The following is a 26,709-nucleotide window of genomic DNA, read 5'->3' on the forward strand; positions in this document are numbered from 1 at the left end:
CTCCTCACCCAGAGACAGGCAGGCAGGGAGAGGCAGCTGCTGCCACAAGGGCTGGGCAGGGGGATGGGGGCCCCTCCCTGCTGTCCCTGTGGCACAGACCCCTTCCCTGAGCAGCTCCTGCCTGGGCTCCTTTCCCAGCCTAAGCAGAGCCTGTGCCCTCAGGCCCACGGGGGCTGGGCTGTGCATTGCCCTGCAGCAGCCAGAGCCCAGGCAGGGACAAGGCCCTGATTTCCAGCTGTCTCTCTGTGTCCCTCCTCCCTTGGCAGCAGCAGCATTGTGGCATTTCACTGCCATCCCCTGCTGCCTGGGCTCTCCTTGTTCTCACCAGTGGGTTTTCTAAGCCACTGTGGGGTTTGGGGGGGCAGATTCCTGTCCAGACACAAACCCTTTGGGTGCTGCTGTGGGGATGTGTCTGTGGCAGCCAAGTGCCCAAGTGCCCTCCAGGCACCTTCAGGGGCTTCAGCTGTTTGCCTGGGTGTCCTGCAGGGCTGCAGGTGCCCTCCAGAAGGGCACAGCTCTGCCATAGGATCTCTGTGCTGCACAGGATCCCCATGGAGAAAACTCCTCAGAGCTGCAATGATCCCTGTGTGTGGCAGTCTGGGAGGATAGAGATGAGATCCTAATCAGGCATCCTGAGGAAAGGCAAGGATTCTGTCAATGTGCTCTTTGAAACAGGATTCCTCTGCTCCTAGAAGTGCCTTGTTACTTTTTTTAAGGGAATTCCTAAGGGTGATCCCCCTTTAGCTCTAAGCTGCCAGACAGGGACAGCTGTGAACAGAAGAGATGGCCAGCTCTTGTCTCTGCACAAATAGACCACCCTTTTGCCTCTCAGGACTCACAAGATTTCCCTTGGAGCACATCAGAAATGTCAGAGATTTCAACCATCCAAACTCCTCCTGGCAGGAGGAATTCGAACAAAATCAAGTCCCCCAAATCCTCTCTCTGTGTTCTGCCCTTGGGCAAACTGTGACCAGCAGTTCTGGAAACACTTTGATACATCACAAGTGCATTTAATTGGAGCTCACCCTGTGCTCCAAGTTGCCTCTCACTGCACAGCAAGAAGGATTCCATTCCAGGGTCCCTGCTCTCAGTGCCCCCTCCAGCCAGCAAAACCCAGAGCTCAGGGAGAGGGATGCAGAGAGATCTTCCTGAAAAGAGGCCCTGAATGTTGAATTGCTATGAGACATGCAAGATGTTTTGCTGATTGAGTCTGGCCTAATTCAGTTCTGCCTTTTTTCTCCTCAACAGAAAACAATAACCTGAGGCAGCAAATGGCCAACAGCAGCTCCATGCCCCAGTTCCTCCTCCTGGCATTTGCAGACAGGCGGGAGCTGCAGCTCCTGCACTTCTGGCTCTTCCTGGCCATCTCCCTGGCTGCCCTCCTGGCCAATGGCCTCATCCTCAGCGCCGTAGCCTGTGACCACCACCTGCACACCCCCATGGGCTTCTTCCTGCTCAACCTCTCCCTCACAGACCTGGGCTGCATCTGCACCACTGTCCCCAAAGCCATGCACAATTCCCTCTGGGACACCACAGCCATCTCCTATGCAGGATGTGCTGCACAGGCCTTTTTCTTTCTATTCTTCATCTCAGCAGAGTTTTCCCTCCTCACCATCATGTGCTACGACCGCTATGTTGCCATCTGCAAACCCCTGCACTACGGGACCCTCCTGGGCAGCAGAGCTTGTGCCCACATGGCAGCAGCTGCCTGGGCCACTGGGTTTCTCTATTCTCTGCTGCACACAGCCAATACATTTTCCCTGCCCCTGTGCCAGGGCAATGCCCTGGGCCAGTTCTTCTGTGAACTCCCACACATCCTCAAGCTCTCCTGCTCACACTCAGGCTACCTCAGAGAAATTGGGCTCGTTGGGGTTAGTGCCTGTTTAATATTTGGTTGTTTTGTTTTCATTGTTTTCTCCTATGTGCAGATCTTCAGGGCTGTGCTGAGGATCCCCTCTCAGCAGGGACGGCACAAAGCCTTTTCCACCTGCCTCCCTCACCTGGCCGTGGTCTCCGTGTTTGTCAGCACTGGTTTTTTTTCTCAGCTGAAACCTCCCTCCATCTCCTCCCCATCCCTGGACCTTGTGGTGTCAGTTCTGTACTCAGTGGTTCCTCCATCACTGAATCCCCTCATCTACAGCCTGAGGAACCAGGAGCTCAAGGATGCCATAAGGAAAATGATGACTGGATGTTTTTCAGGAGGAGTAACCTGCCTCTTTTCTTCTGCACAACACTCGTTGTGTAACCATTTACTGGCCCAGCCTGCTTCCTAAAGCTTTTGGGGGGGGGGGGGCGTTTCCTACATTTTTTCCTTTTTAAATGTTGTTAACACAGAAATTTATTCTTCATCTCATACCTAATTCTCTTTGTTTTGACCCACAATTGTGTAAATGGGGGATCATTCTCTGTGGGCATTTAAACAAAATAAAAGTTCCTGCAGCAAGGTATTTGTCAAACATCCTGCCTTTGTTATTCTGTACATAAGGAATCACAATCTCTAAGTAGAATAAGGGCTTGAATGCTTTTTTCCAGATTCTCCCTCCAACAACTTCCCTGAAGCTGGAGGGCAGTGTCTGTGTGCAGAGGAGAAGGGGTAAAGAGTCCTGGTACAGGAGCACTGCCAGGGAGCAGCAGCTCTTGGGCTTTTCAGAGATGCTCTTTTTCCACTGCCTCCCTCTCCTTTCTGCTCCTTGCCCAAGGCCTGAGTGCTCTGGCAGCTCAGTCCCTGCTGGGTGTCAGTCCTGTGATCATGGGCAGGGACAGGCCGTGGGCACTGCTGGGACAGAGCTGGGCTCCTTGACATCATTTCCATCAGGAAAGTGAGTCCCCCCTGGGCAGTTCCTGAAGACTTTGTTCTTTTTGAAAGGTTGGTGTAAAGAAAAAGGCCAAGGAATAGACTCTGCAAAGTCTCATTGCTTTGCTTGTTTCCCCATTCAGTCCCTGCAGTGAGAGAAGTGACTCACTGGGGTACTTGAGGGCCTGAGGGCTGGTTCAGATGTTCTGTGCTGGTGGCCAGTGGCAAATGGTCTCCACATCACCTGCCTGGGGCTCTGCAGCTTGTGAGGGCTCTGATGGTAGGTGAGGACTTGTCTGTAGGAACTCAGGAAGTGCAGGAGAGCACAGAGGATCTGCAGGAACAGCCTGTCCCATCCAGTCAGCAGGGAATGGAGCCCTGGAGCAGAATCCTGCCCAGGGTGGAGTCACCAGAGATCAAGTACTAAATCTGCCTGTGAACTGGTAAAGGAGAGTTCTGCAACCCCAGGGGATGCAGCAGGAACAGAGAAAGGACTCTGGCCAGTGACTCGTCTGACCCACAGTGAACTCCCCTTGTGCCTCCCCAGTTCAGGGAGGGCTGTACCAGAGTCAGGGGTGGGCTTTCCATGGGGGTGTCCTGAAGAACTCTCCAGCCCACAGGTTGCATGGAGTGGAGCCCTGCCCTGCCCTTTGTGCCATTGGAAACAGCCCATGGTCCTGCCCAGCCTTGTTCTTGGCTACTGAGCCTTCCAGGACTATGGCAGAGGGTGGAGAGGAGTGATCCCCATCCTGCTGGGTCTGCTCCCCACCCTGACCAGCATGGCCAGTGCAGGGTCAGCCCAGGGTGCCACAGCCCCTCCCTGTGCAGAGCAGCACCTCCAGCTCAGGGCCCTGCAGGGATCCCAGGCTGGGATCTGCAACTGGCCAAGGCAGCCTGGACACACTGACCTGGGCAAAGGGATGTCCCTGGAGAAGAGCAAGGCAGCATTTCTGGGCCTGCAGAGAGGAATCCCTGACACAGAGAAACCTCTTTCTGCAGCCCCCCCTGGGGACAGGCTGCTCTGTCCCTGGGCCAGGACTCTGGGCTGGGCTGGGCAGAGGGGCTGGCACTCAGGGGCACAGTCAGGCTGTGCTGGGCATCTCCTGGAGGTGACACCAGGGCTCCTGCAGTTTCCCTGACCTCCATTTCCTCCTGCCATGGTGAGTGTCCAGCCCCTGAGCTGATGGGGATGCTGAGACTCCTCTCTGTGCCCCAGGAGCTGCTGTGCCCTTCAGAGGGGCTGGGGCTGTGGGGGGAGTGCCCAGAGCTCTGCAGCACCCTGGGCTGGGCGCTGCTGTGGGGCCAGACCAGACTGGGGTGCTCCACCAGTTGACCTCTATAATGAAATCACTTCTAATTTTCTCCTGAAGAACCATGAGAATATGTGTTGTGTCCTGAGCACTAAACTGGAACTGTGGGATAATAGAAAAGGTTTTGGTGTCAGGGCTATTGAGAAGGCTGGGCAGTGTCACTGGGAGACCTCTCCCAAACCCTTGGAAAGGCCAGAGCCATCCCAGAGCTTCCTGGGGCCTTGGCAAAGGCAGACATGGAACCAGTCTGCAAACAGGGCAGCAAGGAGGCTTGGGAGAGTTCCAGACTGGTCAGGCTTAGCAGGGAAGGGGATATGGCAAGTCCTCCTGCAGCCATTGCCAGGTATGGGAAGGACAAGGCAGGGATTGCAGAACCCCTGTGGGAGGGAAAAGAAGGGGATGTTGTGTGCCCAGACTTCAGCAAGGCCTTTGACATGGTCTCCTGTGGTCTCTTAGAGCCAGACTGGTGACAGCTGGACTGGAGAAGTGGAAGATGTGGTGGGTGGGAAGTTGCATGACTGATGAGGGTCAAAAGTCATGGCACAAATTCCTCTTGGCAGCAACTCCCAGGTGACATCCATCAGGGACCAGCCCTTGACCATTCCTGTGGAACATCTTTATTATGTCTCTGGGTGATGGGATGAAATGCACTTTCCACTCCTTTGTGGATGATGCCAAGTTGCAGCGAGTCTGTGAGAAACCTCGTCTAGTTAATGGTGACTTGTACAAAAAATGTGGTCAAGATGACTGAGTTGGATAAACTTGTCCTGCCATCAAGTGCCGAGCAAGGCCCAAGACAATGAAGAAAAAACTCATGGGTCAGAGGAAAGCAAAATCAAAAGGAGGGAAAAAGATCAAACCCAACCAAACCAAACCCAAACAAACACAGAATGACAGAATATGCTGAGGTGGAAGGGACCCACAAGGATCATCCAGTCCAAACCAACTGTTCCATTGCCATCTGCCCCCACCCCAGCAGGCTCTGGAGCAAAGCACGGCTGAGGTCCAGCACAGCTCTGCTCTGACAGAAAGAACCTCTAGTCAGGGACAGGAAGAGGACAAAGTCTTGTTTGACCAGCCTGAGGAATAATGGGATCAAAGACCTCCTCTGTTCCTGGGCACTTGAATGACCCTGTGGATCAGGTTTGGTAGCAGGGAGGGGGCTGCAGGTTTCCCTTAGGGAAGAGGAGATCTGGAGTTGACTGTGTCAGAGAGAGCCAGTTTCAGGTGGCTCCAAAATGGACCAGCCAGTGCCCAAAGCTGAGACAAAAAGCAATTCCAGAGGCACCTGTGTGATCACCCTTTGGAGAAAGGATAAAATCCAGGGTGCTGGAACCCAGAGAGGAGTGAGAGAAATGTGGGAGAAACAACCCTGCAGGCACCAAGGAGAGTGGAGAAGGAGGAGTGAGAGAGCCTTGGTGGGCACCTGGCAGCCAAAAGCCAACCCCCAGCCCTGAGAGCCACAGCTGAGCCCAGCACAAAAGCTCCTTTAGGTCTGGAGGTTCTTTGCAGCAGCTTTTTAGCAGAGCTGCCAGATGGGTCATCAAAGGGGATGCTCAGCTGGGTCTGAAACCTGTGTGATCTTTGTCAGCCTTGGTTCTGTAGGAATGAACTACAGAATCCTAAATAGTTTGTGTCAGATGGGACCTTTTTTGGTCATCTAATCCAATGAACAGGGACACGTTCAACTAGATCAGGGTTCTCACAACCCCTTCTAACCTGGCCTTGAATGTTTCCAAGGGTGGGGCTTCTATGGCCTCTCTGGGTGACTCATGCCAGTGTTTCACAACCCTCAGTGTAAAAAATTTCTTCCTTATATCTAGTTCCAATCTGCTCTTTGTTAGTTGAAAACCATTATCACTTGTCTTATTACAACTAAGTCTGTGCCCATCCTTCTCATAGGTATGATCTCAGGAGCTCCTGACAAGCCTTGACCAAACCAGCTGAGCAATGAAGTGTCCCTGGACTGGACCAAGTGCTGCTGGATGATCAATGTGGGAACAATTCGGAGTGGAACAGCTGGGGAACACAGGATAATCAGTCATCCCATGAAAGCCTTGGAACATTCGCTTCCTGAATTGTGGACCAAATGGAATAGTTTGGATACAATTCCCAAATATTTTGGGAACTCCAGTCATTCCTGACACCAGGATGGAAATTCAGCAGATAACTAAAGCCTTGGGAGCCCACAACCAGCGGTGCTGAAGGAGGCCCTGGCAGCTCCCCAGCACCTCCCTCTCAGTGGGACACCTCTGGCAGCCTCTCCCAGCTCGGGAACCCTCCAGTTTGCAACACTCCAAAGACCCTCACTGATGCCCAGAACAATTCTGATCCCCCTCCACAAACACTCCTCCAGCTGTGACCCTTGTCTGTTGGCAAACACAAAGGGATTTGGGGGAGTGTTTCCCTGACAACAAGGAGAATTTGGGAGAGGGACCTTTCCACACCCAGCTCTTGATGTGTCCACACATCTCTGCCTGGGCGTGGGTGTGAATTGACTGTGGTGGGAATGTTGTTGTTGTGAATCTATAATTCAGTCACTGTTAAATTTATAGCACATGCTATTGAATCACCTGATAACTGTTAAACTGGGCAATGATTAAATGCTACTAATCTCCTTTGCCCCCTTATATTTGTGTCCAAATCCTTTGCTTTTGACCGTCTTCCATCCCAAGGCTCTGTGTAAATCATTCTCTTTCATCAAAAAATATATATTTTTCATGACTTCCACTTTAAAATCTTCCTGCTTAGCTAAACTACAAAATAACTCTAATTAGTTGTTGATATCTTGAAGACAATTAAAGAACGAGAAATAATTTGTTTTTCAATGTTTTAATAGATCCCACAGTGTGTTTGGAGTTGCATCAGCTGTCAGTCCAAGATGGGCCATGTCAGAACTGGTGAGGTTGGGGGGTGAGGAGCAAGGTTGATCATCCAGGGTCAGTGTGGATCTCCTGAGGAGACACTCAGCATCAAGATCACTTGGAGAACACCTCTATCACCTCTTCTCAGAACAAAAAAAGTACAAATTTGAAGACTTGTTTTGAAATTGCCTTGAAGACAATTAAAGGAAAACAAAGAGATCCTGAGGGATTTCTGCATTTTAATGAGCCCCACGGTGTGTTTGCAGCCCAGCCCATGGTCCTGAGGTACTGAGAGAAGATTGAAGCAGCTGCTGAAGAAGTCAGAAGCCAAACTCCAAGTCCCTTGAAGCATTGCTGGGCCCCACTGAGGGCAGGCACTGCCAAAGCCTCCCCAGGGACTCCTTGGAGCAGCTCCTTGGAGGCCAGGAGTGCAGGCAGACAAAGGCTCTGGGCAGGCCCCTGCAATGCTGAGCAAAGCCTGCCTTGGTTTTGTGGAGCACAAAGGCCAAGGCCTGAGCCCCAGGCCCTGGCCCAGCAGATCCTGTCCCTCCCGGCTGGCTCAGGGCTGTTTGGGGGGCACTGGGATGGGAGGGGGAGGAACAACAAAGGCCCAAAACTGGGCAACCCCTGCCAGGCTCCTGAGGGAGGGGCGAGGCAGAAACCAAGTGCAGAACCTGCCAGGAAAGTTGCTTGTGGTGGCCTGAGTGGCAGAGGCAGCTGCCAGAGGCAAGGGGACAAAGGCCTGGGTGCCTTTGGGCCTTGCAGCCCTGCCAGAGCCCTTGGCCATCTCTCCTGCAGGCTGTCCTGCCCTGGCCCTGCTGCTGCTCTGGCCTTGCAGGCTGCACACACCCCTCCTGCTTTCCCACCCCCTCCCAGCAGCATTTCTAGACCCTCCCTGATGTCTCTGCACCAGCTCTGGCTGTTGCCATGTGCACTTGGCCTTCTGAACTTGGATCCTGAGCCCCTGTGCCACAGGACATCCCTCCCAGAGCCCAGGCCCTTCTCCTGGGGGTCACTGCAGAGCTGAGCAGATCCAGGTCACCTCCCATTCCTCTGCCAACCCCCTGGGCCTGCTCTGGGCCCTGCAGGTCCTTGCCCTGCTCCCAAGGGCTGTGGGGGTGCTTAATGGTCAGGGTTTGGGGTTTAGAGCTCTGAGTCGGGATTGGGCAGAACTTTGGGAGGTTTGTGGTTCTGCTGGCAGTTCATGATTAGGAGAAGAGCTTGTTGGGCTGGATCAGGATTAAAGCTTGGCTTTTCATCCAGGTAATACAGGTTTGGGAATGGGGTGGGCATTGGAGGACAAATAAGTCTGGAGTTCTGGGATTGCGCTTTTTCTGGGTTGGAATTAGAGCAGTGGATTCCTTTCCATTGGAGGGACAGCACTTTTAGGTAGTGTTGGGGCTTCAGGTTACAAAGAGAGTAAAGGCCTAACAGGAGTGTTTGCACAGTCAGTGTTTCAGCACCCTCAGCATTCTCTGAACCTGGTTTTACCTCATCAAAATCCTTCCTCTCTGTTGATCAAGCCCCTCTTTCCTTCCCCAGTTTTCCTTCTCTTTTGTCCCAGTTCTTCCCAACCTCCTCAGAACTTTCATCAGGATGGGCTCAGCTTTGTGATAACACTCTGCAACTTCATGGAATCAAGGAGCCACTGTGAAACTGCAGAACCTCATGGAATTACAGGGCCATTGTGACACTGGGGAAACCCTTGGAATCAAGAGGCCACTGGGACACTCCAGGGCCCCATGGAGCCAAAGGAACCCAGGGCCAATGGGCAACCTCCTGAAATAAAGGGGCCATTGTGACACTGCAGAAACCCATGGAATCAGGAGGCCATTGTGGCACTGCAGGGCCTCTTGGAAACAAAGAAACCCTGGGCCACAGTGGAATTTCATGGAATCAAGAGGCCATTGTGACACTGGGGAACCTCATGGAAGAAAAGGAATCCAGGGACACTGTGGGATTTCATGGAATCAAGGGGCAGTTGTGACACTACAGGGCCTTATGAATCCAAAAGAACACAGGGAAATTGTGGAATCTCATGGAACCAAGGGACATGCGGGGCCTCATGGAACAAAAGGAACCCTGAGACATTTTGGAAGCTCATGGAACAAAACGTCCATTGTGGCACTGCAGGGCCTCATGGAAACAAAGGAACACTGGGACACTGAAATCTGGGGAACCAAGGGACCATTTTGACATGTGGGGCCTCATGGAAGAAAAAGAACCCTGAGACCTTTTGGAAGCCCATGGAACCAAGGGACTGTTCTGACACGGAGGAACCTCATGGACTCAAGGGGCCACTGTGACACTGCAGGGCCTCATGGAACCAAAGGAACCCTGAGACATCTCGGAGCCTTTGGCTGTGCTGGACAAGCTGGGAGGCAGAGCCAGCTGATGGTGCTCCCTGCCACTGACCACCTCCCACAGACACTCCTGTGTGGCCATGGAGGGGGCTCAGAGGGGCCCTGCCTTGTTCCAGAGCTGGGACATGGCTTTGGGGGCTGCTCTTGGTCAACCTGTTGAAGTTCACTGAGGGCAAGAGAAGTCACTTGCAAGAGTTTTCACTGTACCTGCTGTGTCCTCTGGGCTTGCAGAGCTCTATTTGACACTTCACAGCAAGATTTAGTACTTTATCTCTGGGTGACTCCACCCTGGGCAGGATTTTGCTCCAGGGCTCCATTCCCTGCTGACTGGATGGGATGGGCTGTCCCTGCAGATCCTCTGTGCTCTCCTGCACTTCCTGAGTTCCTACAGACAAGTCCTCACCTGCCATCAGAGCCCTCACAAGCTGCAGAGCCCCAGGCAGGTGACTTGGAGATCATTTGTCACCTCCATTGGCCATTGGCCACCAACACACAACATCTGAACCAGCCCTCAGTCCCTGCAGTCCCAGTGGATCCCTGACCTCACTGCACTGTCTCCATGAGAAACAAGCAAAGCAACAAGACTTTTGGGAGTCTAATCCTTGGACTTCTTCTCGATACCAGTGTTGGGAAAAGACCTCAGCCCTCAGGAAGTGCCTGGAGGGGAACCCCTTTGCTGCTGGAACTGCTGCTGTGGAGCCCAGCCCTGTCCCAGCAGTGCCCAGGGCCTGTCCCTGCCTGTGCTCACAGGCCTGACCCACAGCAGGACAGTGACTGAGCTGCCAGAGCACTCAGGCCTTGGGCACGGACAGGAAAGGAGAGGGTGGGAGTGCAAAGAGAGCAGCTCTGAACAGACCCAGTTCTGGGGCTCCCTGGCAGTGCTGGGACTCTTTTCCCCTCCACATCTGCAAACATGGAAATGCCCTCCAGCTTCAGGGGAGGTCTTGAGGAAGAATCTGGAGAAAAGAATTTGTGTCCTTTCTTCCACTCAGAGATTGTGATTCCTCATGTACAAACTAAAACAGGGAGGATGTTTGACAAATACCTTTTTGCACAAACTTTTATTTTGTTTAAATGCACACAAAGCATGATTTCTGATTTGTATATTTTGTGGGTGAAAAAAAGAGGTAGAGAGTGAATTATATATGGCATGAAGAATAAAATTTCAGTGTTAATGACATGAACAGAGGGGAAAAAAAGGAAAGCCCCTCCACCCCAAAAACTATCAATAGCTTTAGAAGGCAGGCTGGGCCCAACATGTATTATACAATGAGTGTTCTGCAGGAGAAAAGATGCAGTTTATTGCTTCTTAAAAAAACATCCAGTCATCATTTTCCTTATGGCTTCCCGGAGCTCCTGGTTCCTCAGGCTGTAGATGAGGGGGTTCAGTGCTGGAGGAACCACCATGTACAGAACTGCCACCATCAGGTCCAGGGATGGGGAGGAGATGGAGGAGGGCTTCAGGTGGGCAAACGTGGCAGTGCTGACAAACAAGGAGACCACAGCCAGGTGAGGGAGGCACGTGGAAAAGGCTTTGTGCCGTCCCTGCTCAGAAGGGATCCTCAGCACAGCCCTGAAGATCTGCACATAGGAGAAAACAATGAAAACAAACCAGCCAAGTTCTAAAGAGAGAGTAAAAGACATAAGTCCAATTTCCCTGAGGTAGCCTGAGTGTGAGCAGGAGAGCTTGAGGACGTGTGGGATTTCACAGAAGAACTGGCCCAGGGCATTGCCCTGGCACAGGGGCAGGGAAAATGTACTGGCTGTGTGCAGCAGAGCAGTGAGAAAGCCAGTGGCCCAGGCAGCTGCTGCCATGTGGGCACAAGCTCTGCTGCCCAGGAGGGTCCCGTAGTGCAGGGGTTTGCAGATGGCAATGTAGCGGTCGTAGCACATGGTGGTGAGGAGGGAAAACTCTGCTGAGATGAAGAACAGAAAGAAAAAGGCCTGTGCAGCACATCCCATGTAGGAGATGGTTGTGGTGTTATGGAGGGAATTGTGCATGGCTTTGGGGACAGTGGTGCAGATGCAGCCCAGGTCTGTGAGGGAGAGGTTGAGCAGGAAGAAGCCCATAGGGGTGTGCAGGTGGTGGTCACAGGCTACGGCGCTGAGGATGAGGCCGTTGGCCAGGAGGGCAGCCAGGGAGATGCCCAGGAAGAGCCAGAAATGCAGGAGCTGCAGCTCCCGCCTGTCTGCGAATGCCAGGAGAAGGAACTCGGTGAGGGAGCTGCTGTTGGGCATTTGCTTTTCCTTAGCACAGGATCTGTTTCAGAAAAGGGAAAGGACAGGAAACAGTTGAGACAGACCTCTGTGAAAAAGCCACTCCATTCTTAAAGGAAATCAATGTGTCAAATGTCGCCAAATGCACTGCCAAGGAGTCAGTTTTACTCTGTTGCAGCTGGACATGGAACTTTTTTGGTACAGCTCTCATACACACAAGGAATGTCAGATGTAACAGACCTTGAATACCAAAGTTCGATCTCTACACCCATGACTCAGAAGAGCTGGGGCTGCAGAGCAGAAGCTCAGTCTGTCCTTAGAAAAATTGTACCTGTGTTTTCTATTTTTACCATCACAGCAGGAATCCTCATTTCTATGGCCCAGCACACAGTGCCCAGCAGAGCTGCAGGGAAGGGCCCCCAGAGCTGCCTGAAAGCCCCCTCCCCCAGGCCTTTGGGGGCTCTTGCCCCCCACTCCCTGCCCAGGGCTCTGCTGCCTGGAGCTGTCCCTGCCAGCAGCTGCTTCCCTGGGCCCAGGGCTGAAAAAGTGACACTGATGCTGTCTATAAGACAGTTTTGATTTCTGACACTCTCAGGTTCAATCTCCTCTAATCTAACAGAGGTCATGTTTCAGTGTCTCCTCCTGTGCTTAGAGATTGATTTCTCTGTCACACTCAACACCCTGACAACCCAGAGTATAACACTGAAAGAACTGGTTCATTCTCTTGAAGGTACCTCCTGTCTGTCTGTGCCTCTTGCAAATACCTTCTGGGAAATTTCCTGCTTTGATTTGGAGCTGTGACCAGCCCTCATCCCTGCAGCCCACTTTGGAGATCAGAAGGACTCTGCCCTGCTCTGCCCTGCCAGGAGTTGTTCCTTCCCCACAGACCTTCTCCCTGCAGGGCTGTGTCAGCTCTTTGGCCGGGCTGAGAGCTGACCCTGGCAGGCAGCAGAGTCCCTGCCCCAGCACACAGAGCCCTGGGGGCAGGACCCTGCTCTGCACCACAGCCCTGGGCACCCCTGACTGCACCCCCACCTTCCCACCCCACAGCCAGCCCTGGCACAGGGAACCTTCTGGCCCTGGGCCTCTGAGGGGGCAGCAGCAAGTCCTGCTCTGCAGCAGCTTCTCCTGCTGCACCCCAGCAAATCCAGCAGAGCCATCCTGACAGCTCCTGCCACTGCTGCCATTTGGCAGCTGGCAGAGGCACTTGCAGGAACTCACCTGCACTGCTCTGCAGCCACAGCCTGACCGTGGCAAAGGGCTGGCAAGGTTCCTGCCCTGAGCAGCTCTGCCCTGTCCTCCCAGCCCAGGATCCCTTGAACCTCCTGCTCCCTTCTCCTCTCTGCCCTTGCTGCCTGCAGCTCCTGCCCTGCTCTGCCATATGGCCACTTCCCCTGCACTGCAGCAACTGGGAGAGTCCTGCTGAAAGATCCTAGAAGCTGTGGGATGTGGCAGCTTTAGGAGGTGCCTCCAAGAAGGCAAGTTGAACTTTTCTACAGCCAGAGAATTCTTCCTTCAAATCCTGGGAAGGTTTCTCCTGTAGTGAGAGCTCAGTGACCTCCCAGCCCAGGCTGCCTGTCATCTCTCTGCCTTCTCTCCTGTGCCCTGGGTGTTGAAGGCAGTGCCCTCAGCCCTGCTGGGCTGTGCAGAGGAGCTGCTCACCAGCAGAGCTGTCTCTTTGAAGCTCTTCTTGCTTGCCAAGAGCTCCCTGTGTGCCAGGAGCCTGGCCCAGCTCAGCAGCACAGCAACATCCCCAGGCAGCCCTTGCTCTGCCCCTCTGGGCTCCCTCCAGCTGTCCCTGGGGCTCCAGGGGAACCTGCTGGCACACAGCTGAAGGAAATAATGATGTTCCTTCTCTCACCTGGGCACAGACACTTCTTTTAGCAGGGTCATTTCTCCAAACACACACAGAGTTCAAGAGTCCCCTTTTCATGTCCCATCATTAGACAGGAAACCCAGACAGTGCCCAGGAGGGATCTCCTTCACCTGCACTGAGGGAAGGGACTCAGCTGAGTCAACAGAAGTGTCTCCTTGTGGCTCTGCAGACCTGGGGCCAGAAGGACACAGCTCCCTCCACAACCCCCATGGGCTGGGATTCCTCCTGCCCCACTTCAGTGGGCCCAAAACAGACCCCTGCAGGTGACTCCTTGTCCCAGCTCCCATGGGAATGAAGGAAGACCAAAGCCAGGAGTGACCTGCTGGGACACAAACCCCTGGTTCCTTCTGAGGGGACAGAGGTGACCGAGATTCCTGCTGGGAACTGCAGGCTCCAATGGAGCAGTTCCTAGGGACAGGGCAGCAGCTGTGGGATCTTCTTGGAGGCTGCTGGGACATTGCTTTGGCCACCTTCAGTGGCAGAAGGGGCCCACAGGTAGGACAGGGGAACCTGTCACTGTTCCTTCTGTCCAGGGCAGCACATAGAGGTGTTCAGGTGACCAAATGGAGTCAGGTGGCACAGGGAGAGAGGTCTCTCTCCTGTTCTTTATCAGGGTATTTTCTACATGTCCTCAGAGTACAATGGCCGTTGTCTCCTGGACATCCCTACACTGCTTAACCTAATTGAGGGCAGCTGAGCCTGGATTGAATAGCCAAAGAGGGGCCTGTAGTGCCAGGGGAGGTGCCAGGGCTCTGCAGCACAAGTGCAGCAGCTGCCCTGGACAGCACAGGGCCTGTGCAGGGACCCCGTCCCCATTCCCAGCAGTTGTGGGACAGGCACCACCCAGGGCTTCTCAGACACATTGGGGGCCTTTGGGGCAGGGAGTGAATCCCAGCCCTGCAGGGACACAAAGGCTGTCCCTTCTCTGCCCAGCCAAGGCCGGACCAGGCACGAGTCCAGAGCACATCAGCCCAGGCTGTCCACACTTGTTTCCTCCCTCTGCTGGCTCTTCTCTCCCCCAGCATTTCAGCAGCATGTGCTGATCTCCTCAGGGATCAGGCCTGGGATTTTCCCCCTGGGCCTGAGTCCCAGCACGTCCACCCCCAAGGCCACTGTCAGCAAAGCCTCTGCACACCCCAGCTCTCGGGGCTTTCAGAGCAGCTTTCCCCACTGCAGGTCTGTTCTTACCCCTGGTACCTCCACTGAGGGGCTGCAGCCAGACAGGCCCCAATGCCCTGCGTGTGGGGCACAGGCAGGAGGAGCTGCAGCCCCAAGTCTCTCTTCATTCCACTTGCAGGCAATAACAGCCCAGGCCTGCTGAGACAGTTCCCAGGTTGCAGGGCTGTGATGGGTTGGGAGAGAAGGCCAAGGAGACACAGGATAGAAAGAGCAGGAGAGAGGTGTCCTCAGTGGGAAGGAACTTCTTGGACCTGTGAAGATGCTGTAGGAGATGAAGAAATTGGGTGAACTTTTGTGGGTGAGGGTCAGAGGTGAGACTGGTTTGGGTGATCTTGTGGAGTGAGACAAAGAGCCCATTCCAGTTGGCTTTGAATTCACTGGAAAGGCACCACGACAGGATGCAAAGAGTCCCAGAGGTTTGTGCAGGGTCTTGGTGAAGACACCCCTTGGCACACAGGCCTTTAGAGCACAACTGCCAGGCTGGTGGAAGACAGGGAGGCTCATCTGCATCTGCTTCTCTCCAAGAGGAACCAAGAGGTTACCATAGTAACTGCCCATAGCAATGGAAATGTCTGATGGTTACCATGGTAACTGAGTGTAACAACAGAAATGTATGCTGGTTGCTGTGGTAACCGACCATAGTAATGGGAATGAATGATGGTTGCCATGGTAACTGACCATGGGAACAGCAATGTATGATGGTTGCCATGGTATTTGACTGTACCAGTGAGAGTTATGATGGTTCCCACGGTAACTGATAGTATCAATGAGAATGTATGATGGTTGCCATGGTAACTGACTGTACCAGTGGGAAGTATGATGGTTCCTGTGGTAAATGACTGTAGCAACGGGAATGTATCCTTGTTACCACGGTAGCCAACCATAGGAATGTGACTTTATGATGGTTGCCATGGTAACTGAGCATAGCAATGCGAATCTATGATGGTTGCCATGGCAACAAACCGTAACAATGGAAATGTGTGGTGGTTGCCATGGTGATTGTAGCAACGGGAATGATTGATGCTTGCCATGGTAACCGACCGTAGCAATGGGAATGTGTCATGGTTGCCATGGTAACTGACCATGGCAATGACAATGTATGATGGTTGCCATGGTAACAGACTGCACCAAAGGAAAATATGATGGTTGCCATGGTAACTGACCGTAGCAATTTGAATGTATGATGGTTATCATAGTAACCGACCATAGAAGCCGGAATGTATGATGGTTACAATGGTAAACGACCGTAGCAGTGGGAAGTATGATGGTTACCATGGTAACTGACTGTAGAAACAGGAATGTATGCTGGTTGCCATAGTAACTGACCATAGCAATGGGACTGTATGATGGTTTCCATAGTAACTGACCTTTGCAGTGGGAAATATGTGATGCGTGCCATGGTAACTGACCATAGCAATGGGAGTGTATGATGGTTGCCATGGTAACTGACTGTACCAGCAGGAAGTATTATGGTTCCTGTGGTAACTGACCGTAGCAATGGAAATGTATGCTGGTTGCCATGGTAACCAACCATAGCAATAAGAATGTATGATGGTTGCCATGGTAACTGACCCTAGCAACTGGAATGTATGATGGTTGCCATGGTAACCTGCTGTAGCAATGGGAATGTATGGTGGTTCTTATAGTAACTGACCGCAGCAGTGGGAACTATGATGATTGCCATGGTAACTCACTGTAGCAACTGGAATGAATGATGGTTGCCATGGTAACAGACCATAGCAATGGAAATGTAAGATGGTTGCCATGGTAACCAACTGTGGCAATGGGAATGTATGCTGTTTGCCACGGTATCTGACTGTAGCAGTGGGCAGTATGATGGTTGCCATGGTAACTGACTGTAGCAACGGGAATGAATGATGGTTGTCATGGTAACTGACCATAGAAACGACAATGTATGCTGGTTGCCATGGTAACGGACTGTACTAGTGGAGAGTTTCTTGGTTGCCATGGTAACTGACTGTAGCAATGGGAATGAATGATGGTTGCCATGGTAACTGACCATAGAAATGACAATGTATGCTGGTTGCCATGGTAACGAACTGTACTAGTGGAAAGTATGTTGGTTGCCATGGTAACTGACTGTAGCAATGGGAACGTATGGTGTTTTCTGTGGGAACTGACCGTAGCAACGAGAATGTATGTTAGTTGCCATGGTAACCGACCATAGCAAAGTGACTGTATGATGGTTGCCATGGTAACTGAACATAGCAATGACAATGTATGATGGTTGCCATGCTGTAGCAATGGGAATGTATGGTGGTTCTTATAGTAACTGACCATGGGAATGGGAATGTATGCTGGTTGCCATAGTAACTGACCGCAGCAGTGGGAACTATGATGGTTGCCATGGTAACTGACCATAGGAATGGGAATGAATGATGGTTGCCATGGCAACCGACTGTAGCAATGGGAATGTATGATGTTGCCATGGTAACTGGCAGTAGGAACGGGAATGTATGATGGTTGCCATGGTAACTGACAATAGAAACTGGAATTCAGATGTTTGCCATGCTAACTGATTGTAGCAACGCTGCTGTATGATGGTTGCCATGGTAACTGATTGTAGCAGTGGGCCGTATGATGGTTGCCATGGTAACCGACCACAGCAATGGGGATGTGTGATGGTTGCCACAATAACTGACCGTAACAGTGGGAATGTATGGTGGTTTCCGTGGTAACTGACCGTAGCAACAGGAATGTTTGATGATTGCCTTGGTAACTGACCATAGCAATGGGACTTTACAATGATTGCCTTGGTAACTGACTGTAGGAATGGGAATGTATGATGGTTTCCATGGTAACCGACCATAGCAATTTGATTGTATGCTGGTTGCCATGGGAAATGAGAGTAGCAGTGGGACTGTATGATGGGTGCCAGGGTAACTAACCATAGAAATGGCAATGTATGATGTTTGCTATGGTAACTGACAGTAGGAATGGGAATGTATGATGGTTGCCATGGTAACTGACCATAGCAACAAGAATGTATGGTGGTTACCATGGTAACCAAGCATAGCAATAGGAATGTGTGATGGGTGCCATGGTACCTGTGTGTAGCAATGGGAATGTATGATATTTGCCATGGTAACTGACTGTAGGAACGGGAATGTGTGACGGTTGCCATGGTAATCGATTGTACCAGTGTGAAGTATGATGGTTGCTGTAGTAACTGACCATAGAAACAGGAATGTATGATAGTTGCCACGGTAACTGACTGTACCAATGGCAATGTATGATGGTTGCCGTGGTAACTGACCATGGCAATGAGACTGTATGCTGGTTCCCATGGTAACCAACCATACCAGTGGGAATGTATGATCGTTGCCACGGTAACTGACTGTAGGAATGGGAATGTGTGATGGTTGCTGTGGTAACTGACCGTGGCAATGAGAATATATGCTGTTTGCCATGGTAACTGACCATAGCAGTGGGAAGTATGCTGTTTGCCACAGTAAATGACTGTAGCAATTATGGTTGCCATGGTAACCGACCATAGCAATGATAATGTATTACGGTTGCCATGGTGACTGACTGTGGCATTGGGAATGTATTCTATTTGCCATGGTAACTGACCATAGCAATGAGAATGCATGCTGGTTGTCATGGCAACTGTGATTTCCTTAGACTATGAGCACGATATTTTCATCTGCAAAAACATTAGTGAGTGTCCAGAAATCTCTCAAGATGGGCTTTAAATGTCTCAAGCACATGAGCACTAGAGAGGGGCTAAGGAGATGCGGCCTCACTGGTGTGGAGACTGAGGACAGCACAGGATAGCCCTGAGAGGGCTTGAAGGGAGGATTTAGAGATGGTGGATCCTTTTGTCAGAGCAGAAAAGAGCATGAGAAAGAAAGAATTAATGCCAAATGCAGCTGGGGAGGTCCCGAGTGGAGATGAGGAAAAAGGAATTTCACTCCATGGAAAACACTGGGGTGCAATATGTCACCCAGGAGGAGTCTGGATGAGCCCAAGGCTTTGTGTGTGCAGGAAGAGCCAGGGAGGACACAGAGATGTCAGTGCAGGAAGGTGCCAGCCAGGTGGGGCAGCCGGGGGGATGACGACAGCCTGCAGGGAAAGGGGCAGGGCATGGACACCGTAGGACAGCCTGGGCTGGAGAGGAGACAGGGATGGGGAGAAGCTGAAAGGCCCTGACAGAGGCACCTTCTCCAGGCCTTTGGCCAGGGCTGCTGTCTGTGCCCCTGATGCCAGGAGGAGGGGAGTGGCCCTTGCAGCCCTGGGGCCTCATGGCCTCCTTGTACCTGCTCAGCAACCTGGCAGGTGCCACCCCATGGTCCTGCCCTTGGCATTGCACATCCCACATCCCAGTGCCTCAGGAAGAGCCATTAGGAATGAGGCAGAAACAGGATCTGCCTTCCCAGGGGCTGAGGGTCAGGGCTTGGTCCTCTGGATTAAGAAAACAAGTCAAAGTTTATTCAGCATCAGAGCCACCTTTCCCTTGCTTGTCCATCCTTGTCATCACTGTCTGCAGTTTTCTGCTCTAACTGGAACCCAGGGAGAAGTTCTCAGTTGTGTCCCTCAGTGAGACTTATTAGCACTACAAGAAACTTCAGTGTTTCAATCTCATTTTGACTTCTAGAAAAGTTTGAACTTCCTCTCAGGAACTGAGTCTCACATAAACAACACCAAACCCCCCTGAGGGTCATGAAATGCCTCGGGGCTGTTGCTGTGCTGCTGAGCTGGGCCAGGCTCCTGGCACACAGGGCAGTGCTGCAGATAGACAGCTCTGCTGGGGAGCAGCTCCTCTGCACAGCCCAGCAGGGCTGAGGGCACTGCCAGGGCAGCTCAGGGACACCAGCAGGGCACAGACTGAGCTTCAAGGGGCTCAGCACTGGCAGGAGGGCTGAGAGCTCCCTGTAGGAGGAATCTTGGCAGGGCTGCACATGGTGAGTCTGTGGCTGCAGGGCAGTGCAGGGGCAGCTCCTGGAGGCATCTCCTAAAGCTGGCCCAGCCCCAGCTGATGGGATGGGTGAGCAGGGGGCTGTTTTGGGGCACTTTGGAAGAGCTGTGAAGCTGGGGGTGCAGCCAGGGGTGCCCAGGGCTGTGGGGCAGAGCAGGGTCCTGCAGCCCCGGGTGCTGTTCTGGGCAGGGACTCTGCTGCCTGCCAGGGGCAGCTCTCAGCCGGCCCGGGGAGCTGCTGCCAGGTCTGGGGCAGAAGGGCTGTGGGCAAGGAGCAAACCTGGCAGCTGAAGGAGGATCTTTTCCATGTCTCGCTGTTGCAGGGTCAGACCTGCTCACAGACCAATACATGATAGTGAATGGAGAAGTTTTTGCAAAGCTCACAAAAGACAGGGGCTACAGGAAAGGAATTAGTCCTGAGGTGTGTTTCCTGCTTAGGCATTGTAGCATAGACATTGTTCTCTCAGTTCAGGAGCCTGCACTGAAATTCCAACTCTTTTACTCTCAGAGATGAATATTTCAGGCGGGATCAGAAATGAGCACAGGATTCTGGGCAGTGCTGAGACTTCCCCTGGGGGTGGGCACTATAAACTGAGTCCTTGGTGGTACATGACCAGAGCTGCTGCTCCTCACAGCACCCTCAGAAAACACAAACCAGAGAAAAGAAATGCCTTTCACTTGGAGGGGATTTCCCTGAAAACTGCACCAGTTTTGCTAAGAGGGGGCTGTCTTAATTGTTCCCCGTGCTTTCCTTTTCTGAACAGACCCTGTCCTAAGGAACAGCAAATGCGGAACAGCAGCTCCCCCACCCATCTCCTCCTCCTGGCATTCGCAGACAGGCGGGAGCTGCAGCTCCTGCACTTCTGGCTCTTCCTGGCCATCTCCCTGGCTACCCTCCTGGCCAACGGCCTCATCCTCAGCGCCGTAGCCTGCGACCACCACCTGCACACCCCCATGGGCTTCTTCCTGCTCAACCTCTCCCTCACAGACCTGGGCTGCATCTGCACCACTGTCCCCAAAGCCATGCACAATTCCCTCTGGAACACCACAACCATCTCCTACCACGGATGTGCTGCACAGGTTTTTCTCCTCATATTCTTTCTTGGAGCAGAGTTTTCCCTCCTCACCATCATGTGCTACGACTGCTACATTGCCATCTGCAAACCCCTGCACTACGGGACCCTCCTGGGCAGCAGAGCTTGTGCCCACATGGCAGCAGCTGGTTGGGCTGCTGGATTTCTCACTGCTCTGCTGCTCACAGCCAATACATTTTCCCTGTCCCTGTGCCAGGGCAATGCCCTGGGCCAGTTCTTCTGTGAAATCCCACACATCCTCAAGCTCTCCTGCTCACACACCAACATCAGGGAAATTGGAATTACTGTGGTTACTGCCAGTTTATCACTTGGCTGTTTTGTTTTCAATGTTTTCTCCTATGTGCAGATCTTCAGGGCTGTGCTGAGGATCCCCTTTCAGCAGGGACGGCACAAAGCCTTTTCCACGTGCCTCCCTCACCTGGCCGTGGTCTCCCTGTTTGTCAGCACCTCATTCTTTGCCTACCTGAAGCCCCCCTCCATCTCCGCCCCATCCCTGGATCTGGTGGTGTCAGTTCTGTACTCAGTGGTGCCTCCAGCACTGAACCCCCTCATCTACAGCCTCAGGAATCAGGAGGTCAAGGATGCCCTGAGGAAAATGATGACTGGATGATTTTCAGGAGCAATTAAGTGCCTGTTTTCTAGTGCATAGCATTCAGAATGGGACTCCTTAATGGCCCAGCCCTCCTGCTCAGGTTTTTCATGGAGGTCATCAGGTTGTTCTGGCAATAATTTTCTGTGCAATGAAATATTATTATTATGCATCTGCCTTCCAATTCAGTGTCTACCCATTAAATTTGACCCAGAGGTGTATAAAGGATGAATTGTCCTCTCTGAATATTTAAACAAAATAAAGGACCCTGCAGTGCCTTCTTTGTCCAAGACCCTTCTTCTTAGCTGTTCCCAAAGGACAGCACACTGCAGGACAGGGGGGATTTGCAAATGGGAAGGGGACAATAATCCCAGCCCAGCAGCACTGCCAGGGAGCAGCAGTGCTTGGTCTTTGCAGAGCTGCTCTCTTGCCACTTCCACACTGTCCTCCTGAGCCCCTTTCTCACTGTAAGGCCTCAGTGCTCTCTGAGCACAGTCCTGTGGGCTGGAAGCCCTTGGAGCACAGGCAGGCACAGGCCCTGGGAACTTGTGAAGCAGAGCTGGGCTCCCTTCCAGCATCTCCAGGATGCTGTGGGATCTTCTGAGAGCAGGGCATGTACTGGGTCACTTCTTCTGTGACCTTGCTCCAGGGCTGGAACTCTCCTGCAGTGTCCCCATGACACTCCTGCTCTCTGCTTTCCAGGTTTCATTTTCTGATCCAGTCTTCCCCTCCTGTTCACAAGGACATCCTGGGAGTGCTTCAGAGCTGCCATCCTGGGGCAGCTCCTGCCCAGCGTGGGCAGGCACAAGGTCTCTCCCCCTGCTCCTCTCCCCTCCCCAGTGCCACTGTTTTCTGCAGCCTCCTCATCCTTGCCCAGCACAGCCCTCCTGGCACAGTTGGACACAGCCCTTGTTCTACCCCCTCCTCAGGCACCTGCCCAACCCCCTCAGCTCCAGCCTGATGGCCACAAACCTTCAGGGCAGGGAGGTACTGGGGAAAATGCTCAGGACACTCATGGACTGCAGGGAGAGACCACTGGAGTGGTGGGTCTGTAGGGAGAAATCACTGCTGCATCCCTTCTCAATCACCCTCAGGACCTGGACAAGCCTGGATTTTCTCTTGTTTCCACGAGGGCCTGAAGTGTCAAAATGGCCCCTCGATTCCATAGGGTTCCCCAGTGTCCCTGGGTCCATTTGGCTCCAAAAAGGCCCTGTAGTGTTGCAGTGGCCCCTTGATTTTATGAGGTTCCACTGTGTCCCAGGGTTCCTTTGTTTCCATGAGTCACCGCAGTGACACAATGGCTCCCTGGTTCCATAAGGTTCCAAAAGGTTTCAGGGTGCCTTTGGTTCCACGAGGTCCCAAATGTTAAATGGTCCCTGGTTCCACAAGATTTCACAGTGTCCCTGTGTTCCTGTCTTTCCATGAGGCTCTGCAGTGTCACAATTGCCTCTTGATTCCATGAGGTTGCACAGTGTCATCACAAAGCTGACCCCACCCAGATGAAAGTTTGGGGGAGATTAGGAGGAACTGGGACAAAAAGGATTGGATATTCGGGGAAGGAAAGAGAGGTTTGGCATATAGAGAGGAGAGATTTTGATGAGGTAAAAATAGGTTCAGGGAATGCTGAGGATGCTGAAATACTGACTGTGCAAATATTCCTGATAGACCTTTATGCACTTTGTAACCTCAAGCCCCAACGCTACCCAGAAGTGCTGTTCCTCCCATGGAAAGGAATCCACTGCTCTAATTCCAAGCCAGAAAAAGCCCAAACCCAGAACTCCAGACTCTTATTTGTCCTCCAATGCCCACCCCAATCCCAAACCTCTATTACCAGTATGAAAAACCAAGCTTTAATCCTAACCCAGCCTAAAAATCTCTTCCCCTAATCATGAAGCAGACACTGCCAACAGAACAACAAACCTCCCAAAGTTCTGCCTGATCCCCACCCTGAGCTCTAAACCCCAAGCCCTGACCATTAAGCACCCCCACAGCCCTTGGGAGCAGGGCAAGGACCTGCAGGGCCCAGAGCAGGCCCAGGGGGTTGGCAGAGGAATGGGAGGTGACCTGGATCTGCTCAGCTCTGCAGTGACCCCCAGGAGAAGGGCCTGGGCTCTGGGAGGGATGTCCTGTGGCACAGGGGCTCAGGATCCAAGTTCAGAAGGCCAAGTGCACATGGCAACAGCCAGAGCTGGTGCAGAGACATCAGGGAGGGTCTAGAAATGCTGCTGGGAGGGGGTGGGAAAGCAGGAGGGGTGTGTGCAGCCTGCAAGGCCAGAGCAGCAGCAGGGCCAGGGCAGGACAGCCTGCAGGAGAGATGGCCAAGGGCTCTGGCAGGGCTGCAAGGCCCAAAGGCACCCAGGCCTTTGTCCCCTTGCCTCTGGCAGCTGCCTCTGCCACTCAGGCCACCACAAGCAACTTGCCTGGCAGGTTCTGCACTTGGTTTCTGCCTCGCTCCTCCCTCAGCAGCCTGGCAGGGGCTGCCCAGTTTTGGGCCTTTGTTGTTCCTCCCCCTCCCATCCCAGTGCCCCCCAAACAGCCCTGAGCCAGCCGGGAGGGACAGGATCTGCTGGGCCAGGGCCTGGGGCTCAGGCCTTGGCCTTTGTGCTCCACAAAACCAAGGCAGGCTTTGCTCAGCATTGCAGGGGCCTGCCCAGAGCCTTTGTCTGCCTGCACTCCTGGCCTCCAAGGAGCTGCTCCAAGGAGTCCCTGGGGAGGCTTTGGCAGTGCCTGCCCTCAGTGGGGCCCAGCAATGCTTCAAGGCACTTGGACTTTGGCTTCTGACTTCTTGAGCAGCTTCTTCAATCTTCTCTCAGCACCTCAGGACCATGGGCTGGGCTGCAAACACACCGTGGGGCTCATTAAATTCCAGAAATCCCTCAGGATCTCTTTGTCTTCCTTTAATTGTCTTCAAAGCAATTTGAAAACAAGTCTTCCAAGTTTGTACTTTTTTTGTTTTAATTCAATTATGGATATTTTGTAGTTCAGAGAAGAGGTGATAGAGGTGTTCTCCAAGTGATCTTGATGCTGAGTGTCTCCTCAGGAGATCCACACTGACCCTGGATGATCAACCTTGCTCCTCACCCCCCAACCTCACCAGTTCTGACATGGCCCATCTTGGACTGAGAACTGATGCAGCTCTAAACACACTGTGGGACCCATTAAAACACTGTCAAACAAGTTATTTCCCTTCCTTTCATTGTCTTCAAGACTTGAACAGCTAATTGGAGTTGTTTTGTAGTTTAGTTAATGAAGAAGATTTTGAAGTGGAAGTCATGAAAAATATATATTTTTTGATGAAAGAGAATGATTTACACAGAGCCTTGGGATGCAAGAGGGTCAGGGCACAAAGGATTTGGATCCAAAGATAAGGGGCAAAAGAGATTAGTAGCACTTAATCATTGACCAATTGAACAATTATCAAGTGGTTCAATAACATTTGCTACAATTTTAACAGTGACTGAATTACAGATTCACAATAACAACATTCATCATCATCATGGCCAGGTTTCACGAACGAAGATTTGGGACGGCTCTATCCACATTTATTACAGGCACGCTGGTGGTTAATGAGGCCAATATGAGATAGACATAACTGATTGCAAAAGGCACAGCAGAAAGACTCCTTAGGTGGTATATTCTGCAAGACACAGTTCTTTCTGCGTTGTCTTTTCTCCTCAAGGGTGATCCTGCATGCGTTCTCAAAAGCATCAGCAGTGTTATAGATGGTGTGTCTCCAGGCCTCCCGACTGGAGGTCAGAGTAAACCAGTTATGATGATCAATATGGCCAAGGCTGAGATGTTGTTTCAGGGAATCCTTGTATCTTCTCTTTGGGGCTCCTTTCTTGCAGCAGCCAGTGGCAAGTTCACCACAGAGCAAGATCTTAGGGAGGCAGTGGTTGGTCCTTCATGCTGGAGACGTGCCCTGCCCAGCACAGCTGTGTTCTCATCAACATGGCCTCAATACTTGTGACTGCTGCTTGTTCTAGAACAGATGCATTGGTCACATAATCTGACCAGTGGATGTTTAGGATTGTGCAAAGGCAGCGTTGATGGAAGCGTTCTAGGAGACGCAGGTGGTGGTGGTAGATGACCCATGATTCAGATCCGTATAATAGAGTAGACAGCACTATGGTTCTGTAAACACTGATCTTTGTACTTTTCTTCAAGTGTTTATAACGCCAAACTCTTTTATGAAGCTTTCCAAAAGCTCTCTATGCCTTTGCTAACCTGTTGTCTATCTCTCGGTCAATCTCACCATCCGAAGAGATGAGGCTACCCAGGTAATTAAACTGCTGAACTGGTTTGAGCACTGATTGGCCAATGGTGATATGGGGATGAAGGAAGACTTCCTGAGGTGCAGGTTGATGGAGAACCTCTGTCTTCTTTAAGCTGACTTCCAGCCCAAAGAGCTCAGCAGCGTCTGCAAAGCAGGATGTTAAACGCTGCAGAGCTGCTTCTCTGTGGGCAACAAGGGCGGCATCATCAGCAGAAAGCAGCTCCTGGACAAGATGGTTTAAGGTCTTGGTGTGGGCCTTCAGTCGCCTTAGGTTGAAAAGGCTTCCATCAGTACGGTATCGAATGTAGATCCCGTCCTGATCATCGAGGTCTGCCGTGGCCCTTTGGAGCATCCTGCTGAAAAAGATTGGGAATACGGTTGGTGCAAGAACGCAGCCTTGTTTCACACCATTGGTTATTAGAAAGGGCTCAGAAAGTTCATCGCCATATCTGACTTGTCCGTGCTGATCCTCGTGGAGTGAGATGATCAATTTAAGGAACTTGGAGGGACAACCTAAACGTTCCAAAATCTGCCACAGACCTTTTCTGCTCATAGTATCAAAAGCCTTGGTGAGGTCGACAAAGGTTACATAGAGACTTTTGTTCTGTTCCCTACACTTCTCTTGCAGTTGTCTGAGAAAAAACACCATGTCTGTGGTGCTCCTGTTGGCTCTGAAACCACACTGACTTTCAGGTAGCATTCCTTCTGCTCTCAGATATTAGTCTGTTCAAGAGTATTCTTGCCAGGATTTTGCCAGCAATGGAGAGCAGAGTAATACCAGGGTAATATGAGCAGTCTGATTTAGTACTTTTCTTCTTATACAAAGTGATGATGACTGCATCTCGAAGGCCTGACGGTAGTTCGCCTGGTTCCCAACAGCACACCACAAACTCATGAAATTTAGCATGGAGAGCAAGGCCCCCACATTTCCAGACTTTGGGTGGAATTCCATCAACCCCAGCTGCCTTGTCGATTTTCACCTGCTGTATGGCCTTAAGGGTTTCTCCTAAAGTGGGGGCAGTATCCGATTCATATTTCACTGGTTGTTGTGTGATGGACTGAATTGCTGAGTCTTGGACTACACAGTTGGTGCTGAAAAGAGTCTGAAAGTGTTCAGACCATCGATTCAGAATGGAGGTTTTATCTGTTAGAAGCGTTTGCCCATCAGCACTGAGTAGAGTGCTTTGGGCTTGGTATGTAGGCCCGTAT

General features: G+C 52.1%; 2 protein-coding genes across 2 annotated transcripts in view; both read left to right on the plus strand.

Annotated features, from left to right (window-relative positions):
- The window catches only part of LOC135404968 (zinc finger protein OZF-like), a 59,530-nt gene that overhangs the window by 19,690 nt on the left and 13,131 nt on the right, over window positions 1–26,709 (plus strand). The window lies entirely within an intron of this gene.
- LOC135404549 (olfactory receptor 14J1-like) lies at window positions 1,212–2,273 on the plus strand. The gene has a single exon (XM_064639289.1). It carries the CDS (start codon window positions 1,272–1,274, stop codon window positions 2,271–2,273), a length of 1,002 nt encoding a protein of 333 aa, XP_064495359.1. The 5' UTR covers window positions 1,212–1,271.

The sequence above is a fragment of the Pseudopipra pipra genome, chromosome W (assembly GCF_036250125.1).
Source record: "Pseudopipra pipra isolate bDixPip1 chromosome W, bDixPip1.hap1, whole genome shotgun sequence".
NCBI classification, from domain to species: Eukaryota; Metazoa; Chordata; class Aves; order Passeriformes; family Pipridae; genus Pseudopipra; species Pseudopipra pipra.

Coding starts and splice junctions, on each gene's coding strand:
- LOC135404549 (XM_064639289.1), top strand. CDS start 1,272: ATGGCCAACAGCAGCTCCATGCCCCAGTTCCTCCTCCTGGCATTTGCA.